This window comes from Rousettus aegyptiacus, unplaced genomic scaffold (assembly GCF_014176215.1).
Source record: "Rousettus aegyptiacus isolate mRouAeg1 unplaced genomic scaffold, mRouAeg1.p scaffold_m13_p_2, whole genome shotgun sequence".
NCBI lineage: Eukaryota > Metazoa > Chordata > Mammalia > Chiroptera > Pteropodidae > Rousettus > Rousettus aegyptiacus.
In genome coordinates this window covers 115,033,887-115,054,612 of record NW_023416295.1, presented here as the reverse complement: position 1 = coordinate 115,054,612, position 20,726 = coordinate 115,033,887, and the positions used below count along the sequence as shown (strand labels likewise).

General features: G+C 40.8%; 1 protein-coding gene across 2 annotated transcripts in view; it reads left to right on the top strand.

The window, feature by feature from the left end:
• TPH2 (tryptophan hydroxylase 2) overlaps positions 1 to 20,726 on the top strand; it is a 90,967-nt gene that overhangs the window by 12,254 nt on the left and 57,987 nt on the right. For both annotated transcript variants that reach the window (XM_016148373.2, XM_016148374.2), the window contains one exon: positions 1,235 to 1,302. In XM_016148373.2, coding sequence (XP_016003859.1) covers positions 1,235 to 1,302 — 68 coding nt within the window. The remainder of the gene's footprint in view (positions 1 to 1,234; positions 1,303 to 20,726) is intronic.

Below are 20,726 nucleotides of genomic sequence, written 5' to 3'. Positions count from 1 at the left end.
ACAATGCCTTCACTATCTCTCCCTCTATAATTAACTCCCTTGTCATTGCTAAGAGAAAGGTTGTTCGCAATGGAAGTTCTTCATTTCCATCCAGTGGACAGTTCTGCAAAGATTTCTGGCCTGAAATCTGGCCAGTTGTCCTTTCAGCAGAAGAGAGATTGGAAGGATTCCCTATGAGTTCAGGGTTTCCCTTGAAAGGCTAACCTTGCAGAAGTGTCTGAGCTGCGGCAGAGGTGGGCTAGGCACTTGTGGGCCTGTGGCAGCTCTCCTCTCAGAGCTCAGGATCCCAGTGGCCCATTTCCTTGCCTTGCCTCTATTCTCCTAGTGGCCGCTGTTTCCTGGTTATCTTTTGGGGCTGCAGTGGTAAAAAGTTAAGTTGAAACAATTCCTTCTGGGCTTCCAGCAGTTTGAAGAAACAACCCTTGAAATAATTGATTATCTGAAAGTATCAGAAGGGAAGGAAAATGGAAAGTCTTTTGACAAGAGGAGAGATTCTTGAGTAAACCCAGAAATCTTCTTGGAAGGATTCCAGCTGACTGAAGAATGACAGTCAGGATGTTTAATTTCCCAAGTGTTATGACTTGGGATAAACGTGGATAAAAAAAGTCTTGAAGTTGCTAAAGATTAATCAGAATTGTAGGAACTTAGAGTAGAATGGAGCTAACCTGCTATCCTGCGCATGAACCCCCTAAAATCAATTTTGCATTGTGTGGCTATGCTCATAAAATACAGCAAAACCTCTTTAATTCATGTTAATTTGGGGGATTTTATAATTATTGTGAATGCTAGAACTTTTAATGAATGCACATTTATTGGCCATTTATATAAGGCAATTAAATTTAGTTTAACTGATCAAACAACCATGTTAAAGGGATCATTTTAATGACCAAGATAAGATTAATTTGTGATTAAGATCAATTACATGTAAATGATACTGGAAAACCAAAGGATACTGTTCTCAATATCAATTTGCTTAGCTAATCCAGTCTACCTACTTAGTGGAAAGGTAAACTTTAGCTGAATTCTCACACATCGCAAATTAGTGCAGACAAAATATAATGAGGTTTTACTGTAGGAACAATTTGCTTCTGCCTGTGTCATCAAGATGGCCATACAAGGATAAAAATTTACATTTGAATGGAATGCTCAGTCAACGCCAGAGCAATTTTCTTTTAGGCCTTCTGCAGCTAATTTTTTGGCACTCTTAAATAACTTAATCTTATTTTTCTTTAAGGGATTTAAGGACAATGTCTATCGACAGAGAAGAAAGTATTTTGTGGATGTGGCCATGGGTTATAAATAGTAAGTACCTGAATAACTCTTTTCTGCAACTTGTCACTGGCTAGTTAGGAAAAACACATGTTGTGTTAAACAGACCTGTCTTCTCTTCACTTTAACTTTTCCACAAGGCAGACATGAAGCATTTTAAACACTCACCAACTCCGTAGGCTTTAAAGGCTAACACTGATATTTGACATCTGGGTATAACTGTAAAAGAATGAGACCCGTGGGCCCCATGCCAAGTGCTACATTTTCACCACTGTGTTTGCAGCTCTACTAAAGCAAGGAGCCATTTTTGTACACTGTGCAGGACCCAGGAAATGTATTTTGATTTTATTTTTGACTTCACTTTTCAGTAACCTCCTTCAATGTTTAGTTTCCCCAATGAGAGTAGAGAATTCAGCAAGAAATGGCAAAAGGGCTTGTATAAGCAGCTATAATAGAAAAGAAATGTGTTCGTTTTATGTGGACAGGGAACCTTCCTGTAAATTGGCGGGTTTATGAAAGCGTTTCATACCCAGTCCTGGACTAGGGTTGGGATGACATTGAAGAACCTCAGGATTGGGGTGAGGACTGTGCATAGTGCATGGTGTTAAGTAGCAATGACAGGATGTTTGTGACAGGCAATAATGTAGTGTGTTGCTTGCAGGTCATGTCTAGAAAAGTGGAGTGGGCGTTGGGTTTCCGTCTATTCTGCTAACACTAATACAACTTATAGACTATCACAGTACTGTCTTTACTTTATCTAGTATGTGATCAGCCACATAAATCTTGTCATCAGAACAAAATGTAAATCCGTAAGTGGTAGTAAAGTTCTTTTCTAATTGAGACTAGGTGAGAAACTGGGCTATCTTGTGGGGCAAGTTTGTCCTTGGTGAGAATTTAGGACATTATATGTTTTATAAAAGGTGTGCTTTCCTCCCTCCCTCCCTCCCGCCTTTCCTTCCTTCCTTCTTTCCTTTCCTTCCTTCCTTCCTTTTCCTTCCTTCCTTCCTTCCTTCCTTCCTTCCTTCCTTCCTTCCTTCCTTCTTTCCATCCATCCATCCATCTTTTCTTTTCTCCTTCCTTCCTTTGAGAAATATGACACACAGTTGCTTAAAGTGAAGTGAGAGAGAGGATTCTACATCGCACCTCTGATGATACCAGTCATTGCTCATTTCTAATTTCCCTTGATGCTTTGGTTCTCATCCCCTCTTCCTTGCAAGCCCCAGGCATCCTTCATTCTTTCTTAGCTATGTTTATCATCCTGAAAACAAGGACTACTTGGCACATGCTTTTCTACACATGTCTACTCCCTTCTAATCTCCTCTGTTCCACACAACTTCTTGATCGTCTTCAGACTACCGTGACTTTTTACCTTCTCACAATCTCAGTGCTCTGTTAGCTTGTTGTAGCGCAAGCCCAAACTCATGCCCCCAAACTCAGCACCATTGCTCACCAGCCCTATCTTTCAGTGTTTCCTAGTCAAGTAAGCAAGATAGCACCCTGATGGCCTGAGCTCACTGCTCACTTTTTCACATCAGGCCCTGGGAAGTAGTTGTGTGTGTTAAGATTAGCTCACCTTGGTTTACAGACCCTCCCCATGGAATCAGGCCATGTCTGCATAGATGGACCCTTAGAAGAAGTTTGGGCAGGCCATGCCTTTAGGGTATTATCTGTCAGGATATAGTAAATGCTCAGTGCCTGGCAGAGTGTTTTCCTTTAGAAAAAAGATAGATCAAAAGATATTTTATATATAGGTGCTATATGTGATCTATTATACATATAAGAACAATATATGTGTATTTTTATCGTATATAAAGGATTTTGTGAACATAGCAATCAAGGCACCAGCTCAAATGTTACTTATTTCTTTATAGAGCCCAGAAACTGGACAAATAGGCAAGCCGATATTGTGGTGACACTAATAGATTTGACATATATGAGTCAACCAGTTTTAAGAAGCATTGATAATAGGAAGGTTTTTTTTTAATTATTTTACTTTAAAGAAAACATATTTATATGGAGAAGAGGATATAACAGAAATGATGGAGGGTGAGACTCTCAAAATGTTAACGAGTTTTCATTTGCCATCTTCCCTTAGCTAAAGAGAGACACTGAGTAGCAGTGTTCATGGAAAACAAAAGTAAAAATTAGAGGTTGGAAGTGGTGGAGATTTCATATAAAGGAGGGCTGGTTGGAGTTGGAGCCTTCTGGGATCTGGCCCCCATTTATGGAGCTGGAGTGTGCTCAGGCTCAAGGGCCTGACTCTTGGTAACTGACCATTCAGAAGCCTGAGGTAGGGAGGAAACCACCAATTCATCATTTTACAGAGAGAAATTACTCTCATATGACTCTCCCTGCTGTCATGATACCAGAGAGGCCAAATTATAGCCTGAAAGTTATTTGGTGGATATAGAGTCAAAGCGAAGGGTTTTAACTAGAAGAGTTTGGGATCCAGGGCCTCTATAACCCTCTCCCCTGGAGTGCTGAGTTCAGCCTGACTACATAGAATAACAAAGTGATTAAAAACTGGGGCACTGGATTCAGACAATCTGGGGTTTGAGTCCTGACTCCACTGCTTCCTAGCTGGGTGATCAGCATCACTCTGCCCAGTTCTTCATTTGGAAAGTGTGTCTAATAACAGGACCCATCTCACAGGGTTGTAGAAAGGGTTACAAAAGAAAATGCATGGCTGGGCTTAGCACAGTGCCTGGCACGTGATTTAAGATCTGAAGTGTCACTTGTTATCATACCTCCCCTCCTCCCTTTCCCATAGGCCATCTTCAATTTCTGGTTGACCTATTATTTAATTCTGTAGCTATGTTAACACTATTGTTTTTGTTGCCACCTTAACAAATGCTGCAGCTCAAATGTCTTTGGAAGTAACCCTTGGAAGAAAACTCATGTAAAGACTGTTGTATATACTGATGCTTTTTGTGCTGACCGACATCCTTTCTTTTTTTTACATGTCTTTTTATTTTTTAAATTTTAGTTTCAAGTATACAGTACATTAGTTAGACATCTGTTTAGTTAGTAAAATGATCCCCCAATTGCTCTCTCCCTCCCTTGACCCTCCACCTAGCCAATGTATTAATGCTAACTGCATTCCCTATGCTGTGCTTCCTATCCTCGTGACCATCCATCAGCTACTAATTTGTACTTCTTTAACCCTTCACCCCATTCTCCCAGCTCCCCAAACCTCCCTCCCCTCTGTCCATCAACAAATTGTCCATTATATTTGTGAGTCTGTTTTTGATTAGTTCTTTTTATTCCTTAAATTCTGCATATAAGTGAAATTATATAATTTTATCTTTCTCTGTCTGACTTAAATACCTTCTAGGTTCATCACAGCAATATCTTTTTTCCATTCCTTTCCTTTTCATATGTAAAGGTCTTGTTTTCATATCCTTTCAGCCACTCCATCCCTTGGTTGAAGCATTTAATTCTTTTCAATTTAAGGTACTTATTGATAGGAATGTAGTTGTTACCATTCTTTATTCCTGTTTTTGATACATACATGTTTTTTCTTCATAAAAAAAGTCCCTCCAACATTTTCTGTAATTCTGCCTTGGTGGTGATAAATTCCTTTATTTTTATCTGGGAAGCTCTTTATCTGTCCTTCAACTCTAAATGATAGCTTTGCTGCATAAATTATTCTTGGTTGTATATCCTGGGTCTTCATCCTGTTCAAAGATTTTTTTGCCAAGCCCTTCTGTCCTACATAGTCTCTCTTGAAAAATCAGCTGCCAGTGTTATGGGTGTTCCCTTATATGTAATTATTTGTTTTTCTCTTTCAGCTTTTAAAATTCTTTCTTTGTATTTAACCTTTGGCATTTTAATTATGATGTGTCTTGGTGTGGGCCTCTTTGGATCCCTGATTTTTGGAATCCTCTGAGCTTCCTGGGGTTTTATGTCCTTTTTTTTTTTTTTTCACCAGGTTAGGGAAGTTTTCCATCATTATTTCTTCAAATAGCTGTTCAACATCTTGATTTTCTTCAATTATGCCAATCAGATGAATATTTGGAACCTTAATAGTATCCCATATCCTCCTTAAATCATCTTTATAGTCTTGGCATCTTTTTTCTTGCCATTCTGATTGAGTGTCCTGATTGGCTTTCCTGTCCTCTGAATAGGGCACGTGATCCTCTTCTTTATTCACTTTGTTTATTCCTTTGTTGATTCCATTTAATATACTTCTCATTTCAGATAATGTGTTCTCTATTTCAGACTGATTCCCTCTTATAATCTCATCTCCATTTTTATCTCTTTGTTGAGTCCTCTACATTTCCCAAAAGTTCATTGAGCACTCCCAGTCTTATTTGTGTGGATTTGTGAAGTAGGTGACCAGTGGCACAGTCCTAAGATGGGTTCAGCTGCAGGCCAAACTTAGCCCAAGCCTCTGCCCCTCCAGGGCCACCTGCTAAGATTCAGCAAGCAGTCCACAGATGCTGTGCTTATATAGTTGCCTCAAAAGGCCACAACCAGAAACCAAAGCCAGCTGCCCTCCTCCAGTGTGAGTCTCAGCAAGGAGCACCTGACTCGCTGAGGTGTACCTGGATGTGGCTTGGGTGGGGCCCGAGATGGGGAAGGCGGGGCTTCAGGGAATCCTCTGGGTGGAGCGACTTCTGTTATCCAGTTTGATGGTGTCACAGTTATGGTAGCCCTGTGTCCAGTGCACTGGTAGGAGGGAGGGCTCAACAGGGAACAATAGATACCACTGGTACTTCTGTACCAAGTGAGTCTTGCTTCAGCCCTCACTCTGACAATATTTCCCTGTAAGTCCCTCGTGCCCCCTGCACGCAGCCGAATGGGCACTGATGCTTAGAGCTAGCAGGTCCGTCACCATGAAAATCCACTCACCAAGGCGGCCCCTTTAAGAAGAATCTGCCGCTGCTGCCGCCTCTTTCTTACTCAGCCGCTGGGGACTGGGCAGTCCCGCATCCTCATCCCGTCCTACCTTCTGCAGGGTGACTTCTTGGATTTTTTCATAGTTGTATGACTTATTCATCTAGATCCCAGGTGATTTTTCCTTGCTGCTGCTCCTTGTTTCCATCACAACTTTGATTTGGTTGCCAGAGGGATGAATAGAGCCTCTGTTATCTAGGCCATTTTTTTTTTCTCTCCTCCCAACATCCTTTTTTATGGAGAGATTTCATAGGAAGCAATCATATTCCCATTTGTGTGTGTGGAAGCTGCTGGAATACTGATAACAGATCGCCAGTTGCCTTAAGTGCTTCTTGTAAGAAGTTGGAGTGAGAAAGGTGCCTACCAGGAGTGGCTAAATCTGAAAAACAGGAACTTAGGATTCGTGGAAAGTATAGAGAAAAGGTTCATTCCTTAATTACCCTCATGCCATCACTGCTGAAGGTTTGATGAGCATGAATTTGAAGCTGGATGAGGGCTAGCCATGTGTGTGTGTAAACACATGTGTGTTTGCAAATACGCTGAGGAGGGTGGGGCTCAAGGTCCGGTGCTGGTCGGGTTGGGGCACAGGTGTGAACAAGCTCCAAGTGGGCCTGGGCCATTACCTCTAGTTTTCCAATGCAATAAGTCAGTTTTCCTTCTATTTTACAAAAAGTAAAACCAGTTTCTAATTGAAATAGGTTTTTTTTCCCTAGTGTTGATGGCTTTCTGAGTGAGCAAAGGAAAAAGATGTCAATACAATAATTACTTAAGCTAAGGCAGCGTGCTATGATCTGATTTTCCAAACCAAAACTTGGAACCACTTGTTTGAGAAGCAGATTATTTGAAATTGAGGTGGTTTTGAAAAACCCATAGTGTGTGGTCCCTGCAAATATAGTTTGGTGATTAAATTGGGGACCATTCTGACATGGGGAGAATAATTCATTTCCCTGTTGATAGTTGGTTAAGGCTTTCAGGACACTGAGGAAAAGTCAATACATGGTCAGAAATACAGATGAAGATGGAGTGTAGATGTCTTGGGGTTGTCGTAGAGATTGGCAAGATGTGGTTTGAGGTGTCTAAAGGTAAGAGAAAGAGTAAGAAATGAAATACAGAATAATATCTATTGAAACCACGGCGAGGAAGCCCCTCTGGGGAATTTGTGTTGAATACTATATTTTCTGTGATAGTCTTGAAAGGATAAAGCAAGGGGGAAGAATTGACACACGCAGAGAAAAATGAAACAATCCCACTCTATGATGAAAAACAGCAGGCTCAAAGTCTGTATTACCATGAACCTGAAGGAGAAGAGAGATTGGGGACCGTGTCAGCATGCTGAGAACAGTCGATAGGTGCCACTCTGGTGAGTTTCTGATTGACAGCGCTGCCAAGAAACATGATTGATTGCCCAGAGGCCTGCTGCTGCCTGCAGACATGCCTGAGCTATGTGGCCACACGTGTCAGGAAGACCTAATCATCTCACCAATAATAGCAGAGGAAACACTCATTAGTGCAAATATTCTCCATGGAAGACCTGAGGACAAATGCCCTGATTGACAGGGCACTGTTTCTAAATTCATGTGTGAAAGATGTAGATCACAGCCCATCCTCCCCAACCCAAATAAAAGAAATTCTAGTATAAACAGAAAAAGAAGTGCCCCATGATTAGGTAATGTGAAGTGTGCATAGACTTGTAGCTCAGAGGAAATGGAAGTGCGTGGGGGGCAGATGGCATGTGGAGGAAGAGAAAATTATGACTGTGATGTTGTAGCTGTAAGGTTCATCTGAAACGCTGCCGTTTTCTGTCGTTGGCACCTCCATATTTTAACCTTGGCATTAGCTTTGCTGCATTTCTGTGGGTTTCACAATTGCTATAGTGTTGGGGCAAAAAATCAGTAATGCATTTTTCAATTGACTAGAAATAAACAAATTTTTCTTTGGGGGCTGTTATAATGATCATTCCTTAACAATATGCATGCATATTTAATTTAATTATACATGTGGTAGGGGTAGTGGTAGTTATTTCAATCCATCTTACTCTCTTGGAAAGAGGCCCTGAGCTCTGACTTTAATTATGCCACTCTTGTTTGCTTAAATTGATTTTGAATATTACTGTGATTGTGTTTTGTTATGAATGTACCTTCTCTAGGTTGAAATCAAGTTGGTACATGAACCTCATGTTCTTCTCATGGGCTGCTTCCTCTTTGCTTTATTTACTTGTTTTTTAGTTCACGGAATCTGAAATGTAAATAAGTAAAAGCAAATATCAGTGGGTAAGGTAAGCAAGGGAGTTTCAACATGTCAGAATTTACTTAAAGTTGAAAATTTTCCTGATTTGCCAAGAAAACCAGAGGTCCAAGTGGTTTCCTAACATCTCTCAGCCTCAGTTTTTTCCTCTGTAAAATGGGGAGATAATAGTATCTCTCCGACTCACCCTGGGAGTATTTTAAGGATTAAATGAAATCAGTGGAACATTGCTACACCATGTACTTTACTATTATCTCTATCAAAACAATAATCAACAACTCTAGATCAAAAGCCTGGGGTTTGCTCAGACCCCTGACCCACTGGAAGGGCCTCGGTTGCTTTTTCCTTTTCTCTTTTGAGCTCAGAAGCAGTGTGTGTGGAGTGGTTAAGAGGGTAGAAGTTAGAGCTGGACTGCCTACAGTGAGTTTCAGCCTTACCGTAGACAGCTGAGGGCCCCCTGCAACTTATTTGTCTTCTGTGCCTCAGTTTCCTTATCTACTACTGCTTTATAGGATTGTTATAAGGATTAAATGAGCTAATATACTGTCAAGACTTAGAACACTACATACGAAGTGCTATATAATACTTGCTATGTATCCCTGGTAAAATAATTTTTCTCACTTTTGACTAATCTCTCCTTTTGTCTACCTTCCTGCTCCGAATCTTTTTATTACCTTCTGGTTAACATGCTTCTTCAATCCCCTTGGCCAAGACTTTCTTTAAGCCCTGAATTCCATCTAATTTTTATACTGCATTAGTTACTTATTGCTGTATAACAAATTACCCCCAAATCGAGAAGCTTAGAACAGCAAACACTTATTATCTCAGAAAATTTCTCAGGGTTAGGAATTAGGGAGTGGCTCAGCTGGGTGGTTCTGGGTCAGGATTTCTTATGAGGCTGGAGTCAGACTGTTGACCATGCAAGCTGTCATCTGAAGGCTTGACCGGGGCTGAAAATTTGTTTCCAGTATGGTCACTCACATGGCTGTTGGTGAGAGGCCACAGTTTCTTGCAGTGATGACCTCTTTGCTGGGATGCCTGAGTGTCCTCAAAATATGGCAACTGGTTTCCCTGAATCAAGCGATCCAAAAGAGAGCAAGGCAGAATTCACCAAACCCTGATACATCACGTATGGGCATGAGTACCAGGAAGTGGGGTTCGCTGAGGACTGTCTTAGAGATGGTCTGACACACACATTTAACTTGTGTTTAATATTATTTCCTCAAGACCCTCCCCAACTTCTCTACCACAATGGTGCTCATGCATTAACTATAGAACTAATCGACAGGAAACCGAGGTAGCATGGTGCAGCAGAACATGTGGCAGAATGTTCAGGCATTAACGCTGGACAGAACTGGGTTTGGATTCCTGCTCCACTTACCAACTCTGTGGCCATGAGTGCAGAGCTAGCCTCTCTGGGTCTCAGTGTCATCCTCATCTTAAAAGAGGCACAATATCTGCCTTGTACAGTTGGGAGGACTAGCAATGATTATAGGGTCCAGATGCTGACTGGTACAGCTAGTGTTAAATCTATGATATTGTGATTGTTATCATCATGTGTCCAGTAACCAATGGTTCCTTGATTCCATATAATCATTTGTTTAGCTCATTTAAAATAAGTACAGGACTTTAAGAATTGAATGAATTAAGGAATTTCAGGCTCCATGGTGGGCTGGGTTAAAGGAGCTTTTCAAAAAAGTGTGTGTGTGTGTGTGTGTGTGTGTGTGTGTGTGTGTGTGTACACCTTTCAGTTTCATGTAATTCATGCACACAGCTTACTTTTTTAATCTGGAAAAGTGACCCTCTCCAAGGCTTTGCTAGTCCCGTGAGTCTCAGCTAAGGTTAGAGGGTACAGGTTGGGTTGGATTGTGTTGGACTCATCCCCGAATGGCTGATGGTGGTAGAAATGTTTATCATAAGTGGACCTCTCAGCTGGCATATTCGGGTAATTTTAGTTTCCTTTTGTTAAATTCCAGCCATGTGCTGGACACCATGTTAAACACATTGCTTATGTTCTCTTATTTAACCTCACAATAAGTCTTTGAGATACGTGCCATTATTGTACTCTTTTTAAAGATGAGAAAACTGAGGTTCCGAGACATTAAGAAACTTATTAAAGGTGACACAGCTGATCCTGTCACCACCATAAATACCAGTCATTAATGTTTTAATTTCTCTAAAGCTGAGCAGTAAATTGAAGAGTAGAGCAAAAGCAAATTTTTGTAGTCCTAGGTTTATTTCCAAGATGATCAGAATAGTTTCTGAATAAGGTCATTTTCAAGGGTTTCAAGTATGCTTCTCTTATAGGATCCAAATGTCTTTCTTTGCTCAAGAAGCCACATTGTTTTTTTTTTTTAGATGTGGCCTTGCCATAGACTTGCCATAGATGTTTTCATATACAAGTTGAAAATAACAGTGACAGAACTAAGTGGCTTGGAATTTATAAAAGTCATTCTCTTTATAGAATTCTCAGCATATTCGAAATGCATAGTTCTTGTATTTGTTTAATGCACTTTATACTTTATGGAGCCAGGACTCAAACCAGCCCTGTCTGACTTCAAGGCTACGCATTATCTCTCACAGGGGCCTTGGGACATCTGCCCGGCCCTGGCCTAGAGGCACTGCATCCTTGCCCTGTGCAGTGATTACGCTTTCCTCCCCCCCCCCCACCCCCCCCCCCCCCCCCCCCCCCCGGCCCTGTGCTCTTCTCCCGCTGCAGGAAGCCTGACCCTCGTGGGATATATAATGGATTGAAATAAACACAGCTGGGTTGAGGCTTGAAAAACAATTGGCAGGGAATTGTCTCTCTCTCTCTGGCTTTTTCTAGTTGCTAACCTATTTACTTCTTGATTTTTTGATTTACAAAATTGCACCCTTTGTGATACAGTTGCTCTGAGGGTAGGTACACAGCTAAACAGAGACTCTAAAACAAAACAGCCCCAAGTGGAGACTAGCATATTTGAAAAGGCAATCACCAGCCCAGCAGGCACATTCAATTTGGGTGAGCTTGTGAATATTCTACTCAGCTCCATCAGAGAGAGAGACAATTCTCTCATTCAGCATGGAGTGGTGGTGATTGTAACCTCCTCACCCCATCAAAGCAGAGAAGGGCATTTCTTTGCTACCTTCCTTCCCCCAACCACAGCCTCAAATACCACGTGTTGTTAAAATGAAGCTCTCTGAGACTGAGATCCAGTAATATGCTATGCATTTTAAGATGTTAAATAGATACATAATTAGGGAGTGGATGTACTTTGGAATAAACATATTTGGGCTTTCAAGCCAGAATCTTACTTTTCAGGAGGTCTTCTCAGTTTTCTCTTTTGCTGGATGACTTGGCAGGAGTCAATCATAGGTTTACAAAGAAAAGGAAGGTGATGGATGATCAGAGGCAAAGGTAGGCTCCCTTGAGTAGAAGTGTTTGGCAGATACTGGATAGAATGTTGGCTGCTTTGCCTCTTACTTCCCAATGCCCAATGTTAAACAAACAAACAAAAACTCATGGCAGAAAGCTTTTCTGAAAGAAAGTTTTATTGAGCCTTATGCTAGCCAGAAAAGGACCAGGTCCTGGGGCATGAAATCGAAATCGGGAGCAGCATGGCTAGATGGAACGGGCAACGTACCCATTATCGTAGAGTTGACGGGCACTTTTATACATTGTGTTTTTGGGAAGAAAGATGTAAATTGTTTGAAATAATTTACATTGGTTATGAATAAAAAGCAAAAAAAAAAAAAAAACCAAAACAAACAGGTGGAGTGAGGCAGTTCTAGGATAGGTGCACAGTCTGCAAGGAAGAAACATTTACTATTTTTAAAAAATTAATTAATTTATTTATTTTTATGGTGACATTGGTTAATGAAATCTGGTAAGTTTCAGCTGTACAATTTAACAGTAAGGCGTATATATATATTAACATTGTGTTCACCTCCCATAGTTAGATTTCTTTCTGTCACCACATATTTGACCCTCTTTACCCTGTCTACCTCCCCCTCCCCCCATTCTCTGGTAACCACTAGTCCATTGTCCATGTCCACGAGTCTGTTTGTCTTGTTGATTTGTTGCTTTTAGGTTTATATCCTACATATAAGTGATATCATGTGATTTTTCAACTTTTTCTGTCTGGCTTATTTTGCTTAGCATGATTATCTCGAGGTCCATCTGCATTGTTGCAAATGGTAGTACTTCGTCTCTTCATTTACTGCTGTTGGTTGGTTACAGGCAACAGTACTGAATGTTAATGCATGCGCGGGAAGCCATGGGACCTAGTGCTTGGTCGTTGGTTGGTTGGCTAATAGACTCCTGCAGGTTGATTCGAAGCTCCCGCATACATTCAGGAACGTGAACAGTCTTTTGTTAGTTGACCCACAGCTAATAATTGGTTAACCATTCTTGTTTCCTTCTCTTACTCTCTGACCTGCTGTAACTTAATGTGGAACATCTCAGAATTTTTCTCTTGTTACCACTCCTGGGCATATTGGGGTTTCCCTACTCCCAGGTAGCTGTGACCATTTAGTTTTTGTTTGAGCTGGAGGATTACCAATGCTGAGTTTTTCCTGGGAGGCATTTGCAATTACCGCAGTGTGCAGAAAAATAACTGGGGTGGCTCCACCTCTCTGCCTTTCCAGAAATTTCTATTGACCTTAGCATTCCTCATTTCATGTGAGAAGAAGCATGATTTATGGATCCTGCCTGGTTTCAGAATGTAGCTTAAAGAAATGCATTACTAACAGGAGTCGTGAGTGCTACATTATCTATTTTTAGATAGGCAAATCTTAATTGGAAACAAACAAATAGAAGGTGAAGGAAGAATTAAAGGGAAATGTTATGGTTTCTTGACAGGAAAAAAAATGTAACAGGGGTGTTGCAAGGTTTTATCTTTAATGACATTCTCCTCATCAGTTTTATTGGCAGATGGTCACTTTGATGAATTGTGGACTCTTGTAATGTGAGACTAGGCTTTTTTATTTTTTAATTTTTTTTATCTTCTCTGCCTTTTTGAGAACAGGTACCTGAGAAGGCAAATATGTTTTCTTCTCTACTGAGCTAATTTTATCCTATTTCATTATCCTTCATTGATTTGCTTTCCCAGATTTTGAATGAAACTGAGATATATGTGGCTGTTTGGGTACTTTGTGACTCCTGCGTAAACACCAGTTGTTGATGCTTTAATTTCTCTGAAATGGAGCGGTAAATTGAAAAGTAGAACAGAAGCAAATATTTGTAGTACTGGGGTCATTTCCCAGATGACTAGAATAGTTTCTGGGAAAGGTCACATTAGGGGTTTTAAGAGTGCCTTTCCTGTAGAATCTAATTAACTTTCTCTGCCCAAGAGGCCACACCCTTTCTTTCTTTTAAAAAAATCTGCATAGCAACTTTCATTTGACATAGGTGGTATCAAACACAAGTTGAGAACAAGAGCAACAGAGTTAAATGACTTGGGTTTTTAAAAAGTTCTTCTGTTCTACACATATTTCTGAGGATATATGAACTATGCAGTTCTCATAAGAATCTAAAAGACATCAGGCTTTATGGGAGAATCATTTTCATGCCAAATGTTTCTCACTACCTGAAGTTCAGCTCAGTGGCTAAAAGCCTGAGAGTTGCAAAGAACAAGAAAAGGGAAAATTGATTTGGAAAGATTTCTCCTTTTCACTTTTTGGGCTTGGTGGGGTTTTTAGATGTGCATGAATGCCTTGGTAGGATGTTGTCTGATTATAGCATTGGCTCCCACAGCTGTGTTAAACATTAACACAGTATGGCCCAGTATTTCTGACAAGTTGCACCAAATTCTGATGTGTTTCACAGGGAATGAGGTATGAGTATTTTTACTTTAAAATGATTTCCATGAACATGAAGAATTAAAATTACTTCCACAGATCCTGTCCAAGAGATGAATAGATTTATATGAAAAGGTGCTGTTTTTGTCATCTCCAGACCTATTTCCAGCCCTGCAGGGAAGTGATGAAATGTTATTCATTTCTATACACTTGGAGGAAGGGAACCAACCAATATTGAGTACCTACTAGGTCCTAGGCGTTGGCTCAGAAACTCAACAGATGACGTATCATTCGATCCTCTCAGTGTTGTGCAGTTGTCTTATTTCCCTTAGTTTCAAATGAGGGAAATAAGTTTCAAATGAGGAAAGGGAGGCCAGACTCAATGCAGGATACATATTATGTACTCAATACATTGCAGTGAGGTGTACTGATTAAGAGTGAGATCTCTAGAGCTGGTCTTCCTGAACCAGTCCTTGCTATGCCACTTTCCAGCTGATAGGTCTTGGACAGATTATTCTGCCCCTAAGCCTCCATTTCCTCAACTATAAAATAGGAATGCTAAATCATTTACTCACCCTATAAGGTGAGCCTCATATGTCAAAATCCACATCGTGTGCTATTATATTATTGTTACTGTTACGGTTAGATGGATGGAGGAATGAATGGATGCTATTATTAGGGCCACAAGTTGTAGGGTCACTGCATTACCTCATCCACCACTGAAAGAGGTGAGGCCCAGTAGTTACCAACATTTAGTCCCTGTTGGTCAAGATGCAAGATGTATGGGGTTGAAAGTGAAGCTCTAGGAGATGCTAGCCTGGGTCTCTTCATTCCAGTGGCCTGAGATTGTTGACTGCTGTTTTTTTGAATTGCCTTCTTTGAGTTGCACTTCCTTGGGTATGTCGAGCATGCGCATATCAATGAATAGTAGACACATTGTTGGTGTTGATATTTAGTTTCATGATAGTTTTGGCAGAAGAAAATCATTCCTCTAGAATGTGAAGGGCTTTCTGCAAGGTGAGGAAATGGTGGGAAGCCCTAACCTGGGGCACAGGACAAATAAAAACGAATGGCTTCCGGGAGTTGTATCTCCTCTCTCTCCGTGGTTCCCTGGGTACGGTAGTTTATTTTCATTATGTCTCTTATAAGGGCAACACCGATATTAACAGTGGGAACAAAACAAACTCACTTTTTTGTGTGTGCTACTGTCTTAAAGTTCCTTAGGGCCCATAGACTCATTGAAGAAAATTTATGTGCACAAAACTCATTTGCCAAAGCAAATAAAATATGTGATTGCAAATGCTCTTTACCTGACTGGCCTAGGGGACTTGCTGAAAATGAGTGTGTGTCTTGACATTCACTCTCTGGTATAGCTTAGCAGACTCCGGTCGCCCAGTCTCCTCACCAGATGAACCCTCATTGAGCCACATTAGTCAGACATCTTGAATGATTTGAGATCTTGGTGGAACTCAGATGGTTATTAAGTCACTGCGGTGATTCGTGTTTCCTTTTTGAAAAGTAGCATTCAATTATCATGCCCTGTTGGCTTTGAAAATATCTCGGAAAGTTAATTCATTAAGATGTCCAGCCCAGGAAACATGTCTGTGTTAAGTTTGGCTTTCATGTCCCTTTGGATATTTATATGCTGCTTTGTTTCCTGGTAAAAATTTTGGCTACAAGTGGAATGGGTGACAATGCCTAGGAAACCTGAATTGAGAAAATTAGAAAGAAAGAACCCCTTACATGGAAACTAAGTAGTACATAGGGCTAATTGAAGCTACCAGAAAACTTACTAAAATCTCAAAGTCTTTGGAGTTGCTTTTCACACAGCATTTAAAATATATGAGACAGGGATGAGGTAAGACAAATACATCTCTGTCAGACTTTCTGATACACAACTGCAATTTTTCTAAACCTCTAAATTTGTGGCTTGTTTTAACTTAATTGGTTAGCCTGATTACTTATTCAACAAATATTATTTATTAAACACCTATATATTCCAGGCTCCACTCTGGGTGGCAGAGAAATGAACAACGCCAACAAAAAATTCCCGACTTCAAGGAGTGTATGTTGTTATGGGGGTATAGATTTAACAGATTAATATTTTTGAAAGTGTTACTTCTTGTTTTTCTCCCCCTCGGATGTTACTGATTGTATTTTATTATAAAGTTATTGAGTGTAATAACTGAAATCTGAAGTGTAATTTTATCAAATCTGAGAGCCTTAGAATTTTCTTATGGACTCTTGGAAATCGGTAGAAGATAATGGCATTTGCTTTTTGGTATAACTATAATGGAACTCATTTACTCCATTTAGGATATTTTTCCCTCCTTGTTTGTGGCCACGTTTTGTCCAGTCTCAGTGACACAAGCCATTTTCTTGTTGAAAACTCACTGACTCTAAGGCTCCACTCTGGAGACGCCTGGCTGCAGGAGGCACTATTTCATGAAAGTACCACCCAGCAGGTACTAGGTAACATTATGGTGAATCACAGTACTTATCGAAATTTCTGCAGGCTGCTGTGTTGTCTCAGTTGTGCAAAGTGTAACAAATGCTCAGTAACAATAGCAAATTTTGCATATGCTGAATGTTTCTTTTTTTAAAAATTACATGATATCAAAATAAAGGTTATTCTATGATAGTGTTAGAATAATGTCAATCTCATTCTTCTGTATTCCTATGTGCTTTCTTGGATGGGAAGGAAGGAGGATGAATTATGGATAGGGAATGATGCAGAATTCAGGATATGGTCATTGAGGAGTGTAGCACATGCATCTCATAAGTCAAGAAGGAACAAAGATAGAGACCTCTTGCCCACATGTTCAGGTACTCTTTCTCCAAAGGCCCCATCCAAACCTAGAGGGGAGCTGCTAATTGCTAATGAGTTGCAAAGCTGATGGAATTTTTCTCTTCTCATTTCTCTTTTGCAACCCTTAGATGGAAGTGTCAATCAAGAGAGAACTGTCTAAGGTGGGGAAGGAGAGAAAAGATGAGGCAGAGATGAGAGAGACTATCTATTCCAGGCAGATAAACAGCTCTTGAATAAGTGAGGCGTCTCCTGCCCAAGGAGTATGTAACGAAATACAATAGAAAATGAATTCATTCCTAACTATTTCTATCAGATTCACCAGTCCTCTTAACCAATTCTCTGTTTGCCCTTTGCTCTGTTTAGTCCTTGCCACTGAGGAAATCCAACTGTTTTCAAAGGACACAATCTACATTGTGTTTCAGCCAGTCTTGCCATCTTGATGTAAATACTATCAATTACAGCCTGTCACATATTCTTCCACTGAATAAGTGAATTACTGCCTGAATTGCAGTTCCTCTAAAGAGGACACAAGCAGAGAGACTGCATCTCACATTAGGATTTCTAGCAGCAAGGACTCCTGGAAGCAGCCAGGATATACTACCATAATCAAATATCTTTCAGTCCCCCAAATTAAAGAAAAATATGTATAAGGAAAATAGCTTGCTGTTGGACCTGCTGGAGGAGAAGATCAGACAGATAGTTAAATAAAAAGAAAGCATTGTTGTTTATTCATCTGGCTACACAAAGAACTCCCACCATTTCAGCCTCAGCGGGGTACACATCCCAGGATTTCAGCGTCAAAAATGTATTTGTTAAACAACTTTGCTCTAACAAGCTCAGGACTTACATAGAATAACTATCTGTACCTGCCTCTGCTTGGGTTTGTCTATGCATTTTCCACTCTCCCCTCTCTGCAGGGACAAGGCAGGTGTTTCAGAATCATCCCCCTGCCTCTAGGAAAAGTGGGATTTAACCTTATACACAGAGAGATGCCTCCTACAGCCTTCAGTATTTTCAAAGAAAGTTCTTAGTCATCTCTGAGTAACATAGAGCACCAGGGAGCTTTTCCCATTGTCAAGCTTAAATCTCCAGGGTGACTATTTTAGTCCTTTTCCTAGTATGTCTTCCCTGAGCGCTGGTTCCCTATTGCGTTTATAATCCTCAGCATTCTTTGGCAAGAAGGCAGAATCTGCAGTGAATGGAAACTACTGAAAGTGACATCTGTTTTTCTCCAGCGAGTTAGGACTATGTGAATAATAATTTTGGTGGTTGTTGGGAATTCCAGATCCCAACTAATTTCGTATAAACAAAGGAACGGCCTAGATATTTCATGATAATGTTTACATGTGATTTAGTTTGTTGAGGAGTCTCATCTTGTCGGGGTTTATACCTATGTAAAACGTTTTTATTTTCCTCACTCACTGCGTTCAATTATATTGTGTCAAATACTACTTTTCTGTTGGGAAGCTCGTTCCTTAGCAACATCTAATTTCCTGTCATTTTCAATTATTAATATAGTCTCATTTGGGTATTTAAGACTTAGTCTGGTTCATTTTTTAAAAGATTAATCTTGAATTTGATTCAAAGTGTATCCTCCCCTTCCCTCAGTTATTTGTAGTATGCAAGTGTGTAGGCGTGCGTGTGTACTTGTGGGTGTGAATGCTTGTGGGCGTGTGCGCTCTAGTTATGCGACACTTCCTTCCCTCTTCTAGTCCCTTTGGAGTTGGGGCTGAAGGGAGGGAGGGAGGAGGCTGAGGGCTTTTTATAGGTTTGTTACAATGTCAAGGTAGGCAGGTCTCAGGCCACACTCACCCTGGTCCAGACAGATTTTTTTCTGATGAGGCAGTCTCTGCTGCAATGGTATCAGCTAGTGTCACATGTATTTTTCTTGGAGAGGGACCATTGCCTTCACTCTACCCCTGCAGATATGCCCCCCGCCTCCCTTTGGCCTTGTCAATGGTCATACCATCAACCCCTTCTCCAGGTTGGCTTGTGTACCCCTCACCCACTTGTATGTCAACGCTTCTTTACCAGGGCTGATGGGAACCACTAGAGCATTCTTCTGCCTCCTGAGAACTGAGCAGGACTGAAGGGTGGGGCTTCCCCATCTTCCAGGCATACTGCATTGGGTACCATGGAAATCTCTAGATTTTGCTGGATGTTAGGCTCCACATTCGCATTGACCTCAAATTTCGGAGGACACATGGCAATGATCCCTTCTTCTCCACCACAGCACATCATTCTCCTAGGCTTCCAGAAACTCTCCCAGGACTGTTTCCCTACTGCTCCTTTCTCCTGGCAGCACCGGGGAAAGCCTGGGTGCCTGCTGCTCAGCAGGAGTCTGGCTGGGAAGCGAGATGCCAGACCCCGCTTCTCATAGACATCTGAAGTCCTTACAAATGATTCTCATGGCTCAGCCTGGCCTCCTCAATTAGTGAAAGGGAAAGAAATTGCCCTTTCCCTAAACCCTGGTCTCACCACAGTCCTGTGCATCCCGGTTCCCTATGAGACTGGTGGGTGGGGCCTGGGGTAGGCAGAGTGGTGTTCCAAGAGGGCCATTTCTGTGGCCTCTTAACATGACCTGTAGAGTGGTGCCTGGCTTCAACTGCTGGGGGCTTTTTCTAGAATGCAGAGTACTTAAGTGACTAGTTTCAGGCCAGAAGAGAGTTTTAGGATGCTGGAATAAGATGCCTGTTCCATACATGTTATTAACATGTACCCACAGGTAGATGTACAATGATATATGGGTCTATACCCTGGGCCCTGAGGAGATCAGGACACCCTTCTGTCATCTCTCTCATACACTTCATGAAAAATGTACCAACCCATAACAAGTACAAAGGAGAGCAACGCGTTCTGATTTTTCCCTTGACTATAATTTTTATTTTTCTGAATGTCAAATTTCAGTTTCAAAAAAATACACAGATGCTCCTGAATTTCTTGTTTCCCAAGCACATGTTTATGCTGTTGGGAAACCCAGAACTACATCTCAGTCTTACTGAGAAGTGTTAATGAGTGAATAGATATGAAAACATCTACAAAAGTATGTGATCTTCGAACTTGTGCTAACACCATGAAAATAAGTTGGTGGCTAGAATAAATTTTTTATGTCATTGGTATATACCAATCATCTAAGACTACAGACAGTCTTGAGCCAGACCAACTGGATTTTAAGATGGGCACTAGGATTTTAGGCAAACAGCTTAATCTCTCTGAGCCTCAATGTCCTCATCTGTAGAATGAGGATAATGGTAGTGTCTACCTCATGTAGTTGGGAGAATCGAATGGGTTAATTCATATAAAAACAACCTTAGAAAAGTGTCTGGTACCGTAACTCTCAAAGATGAGCTATTATTATATACCTGTATTAACTACATAGAAAAATGGAAAATTTCTTATTTTTTTCTGTATTTGGATATTTTAAATAGAAATTAAATGGATAAAACTAGCCTTTACTTTTTTTTTCTTGCAACACTTAAAAAACATTTTTTTAGCCTTCTTAAAAAGCAATTACCTTAAAGAGTTACCTAGAGGCTGGGGGTTAGAGCTGCGTGAGAAATCTCTTGATGCAATCGGAGTCAGACTTACCCGCCATTGATCAGGTAGCAGTACTATACTGCACCAGCCGGGAACTCAAAGAGCCGGCCAGTAAGTTACTTGGGCGGGGCAGACAAGCGGAAATGAATGAGAATGTACATGGCCATCCGTATTACCAAGGTTGTGACAC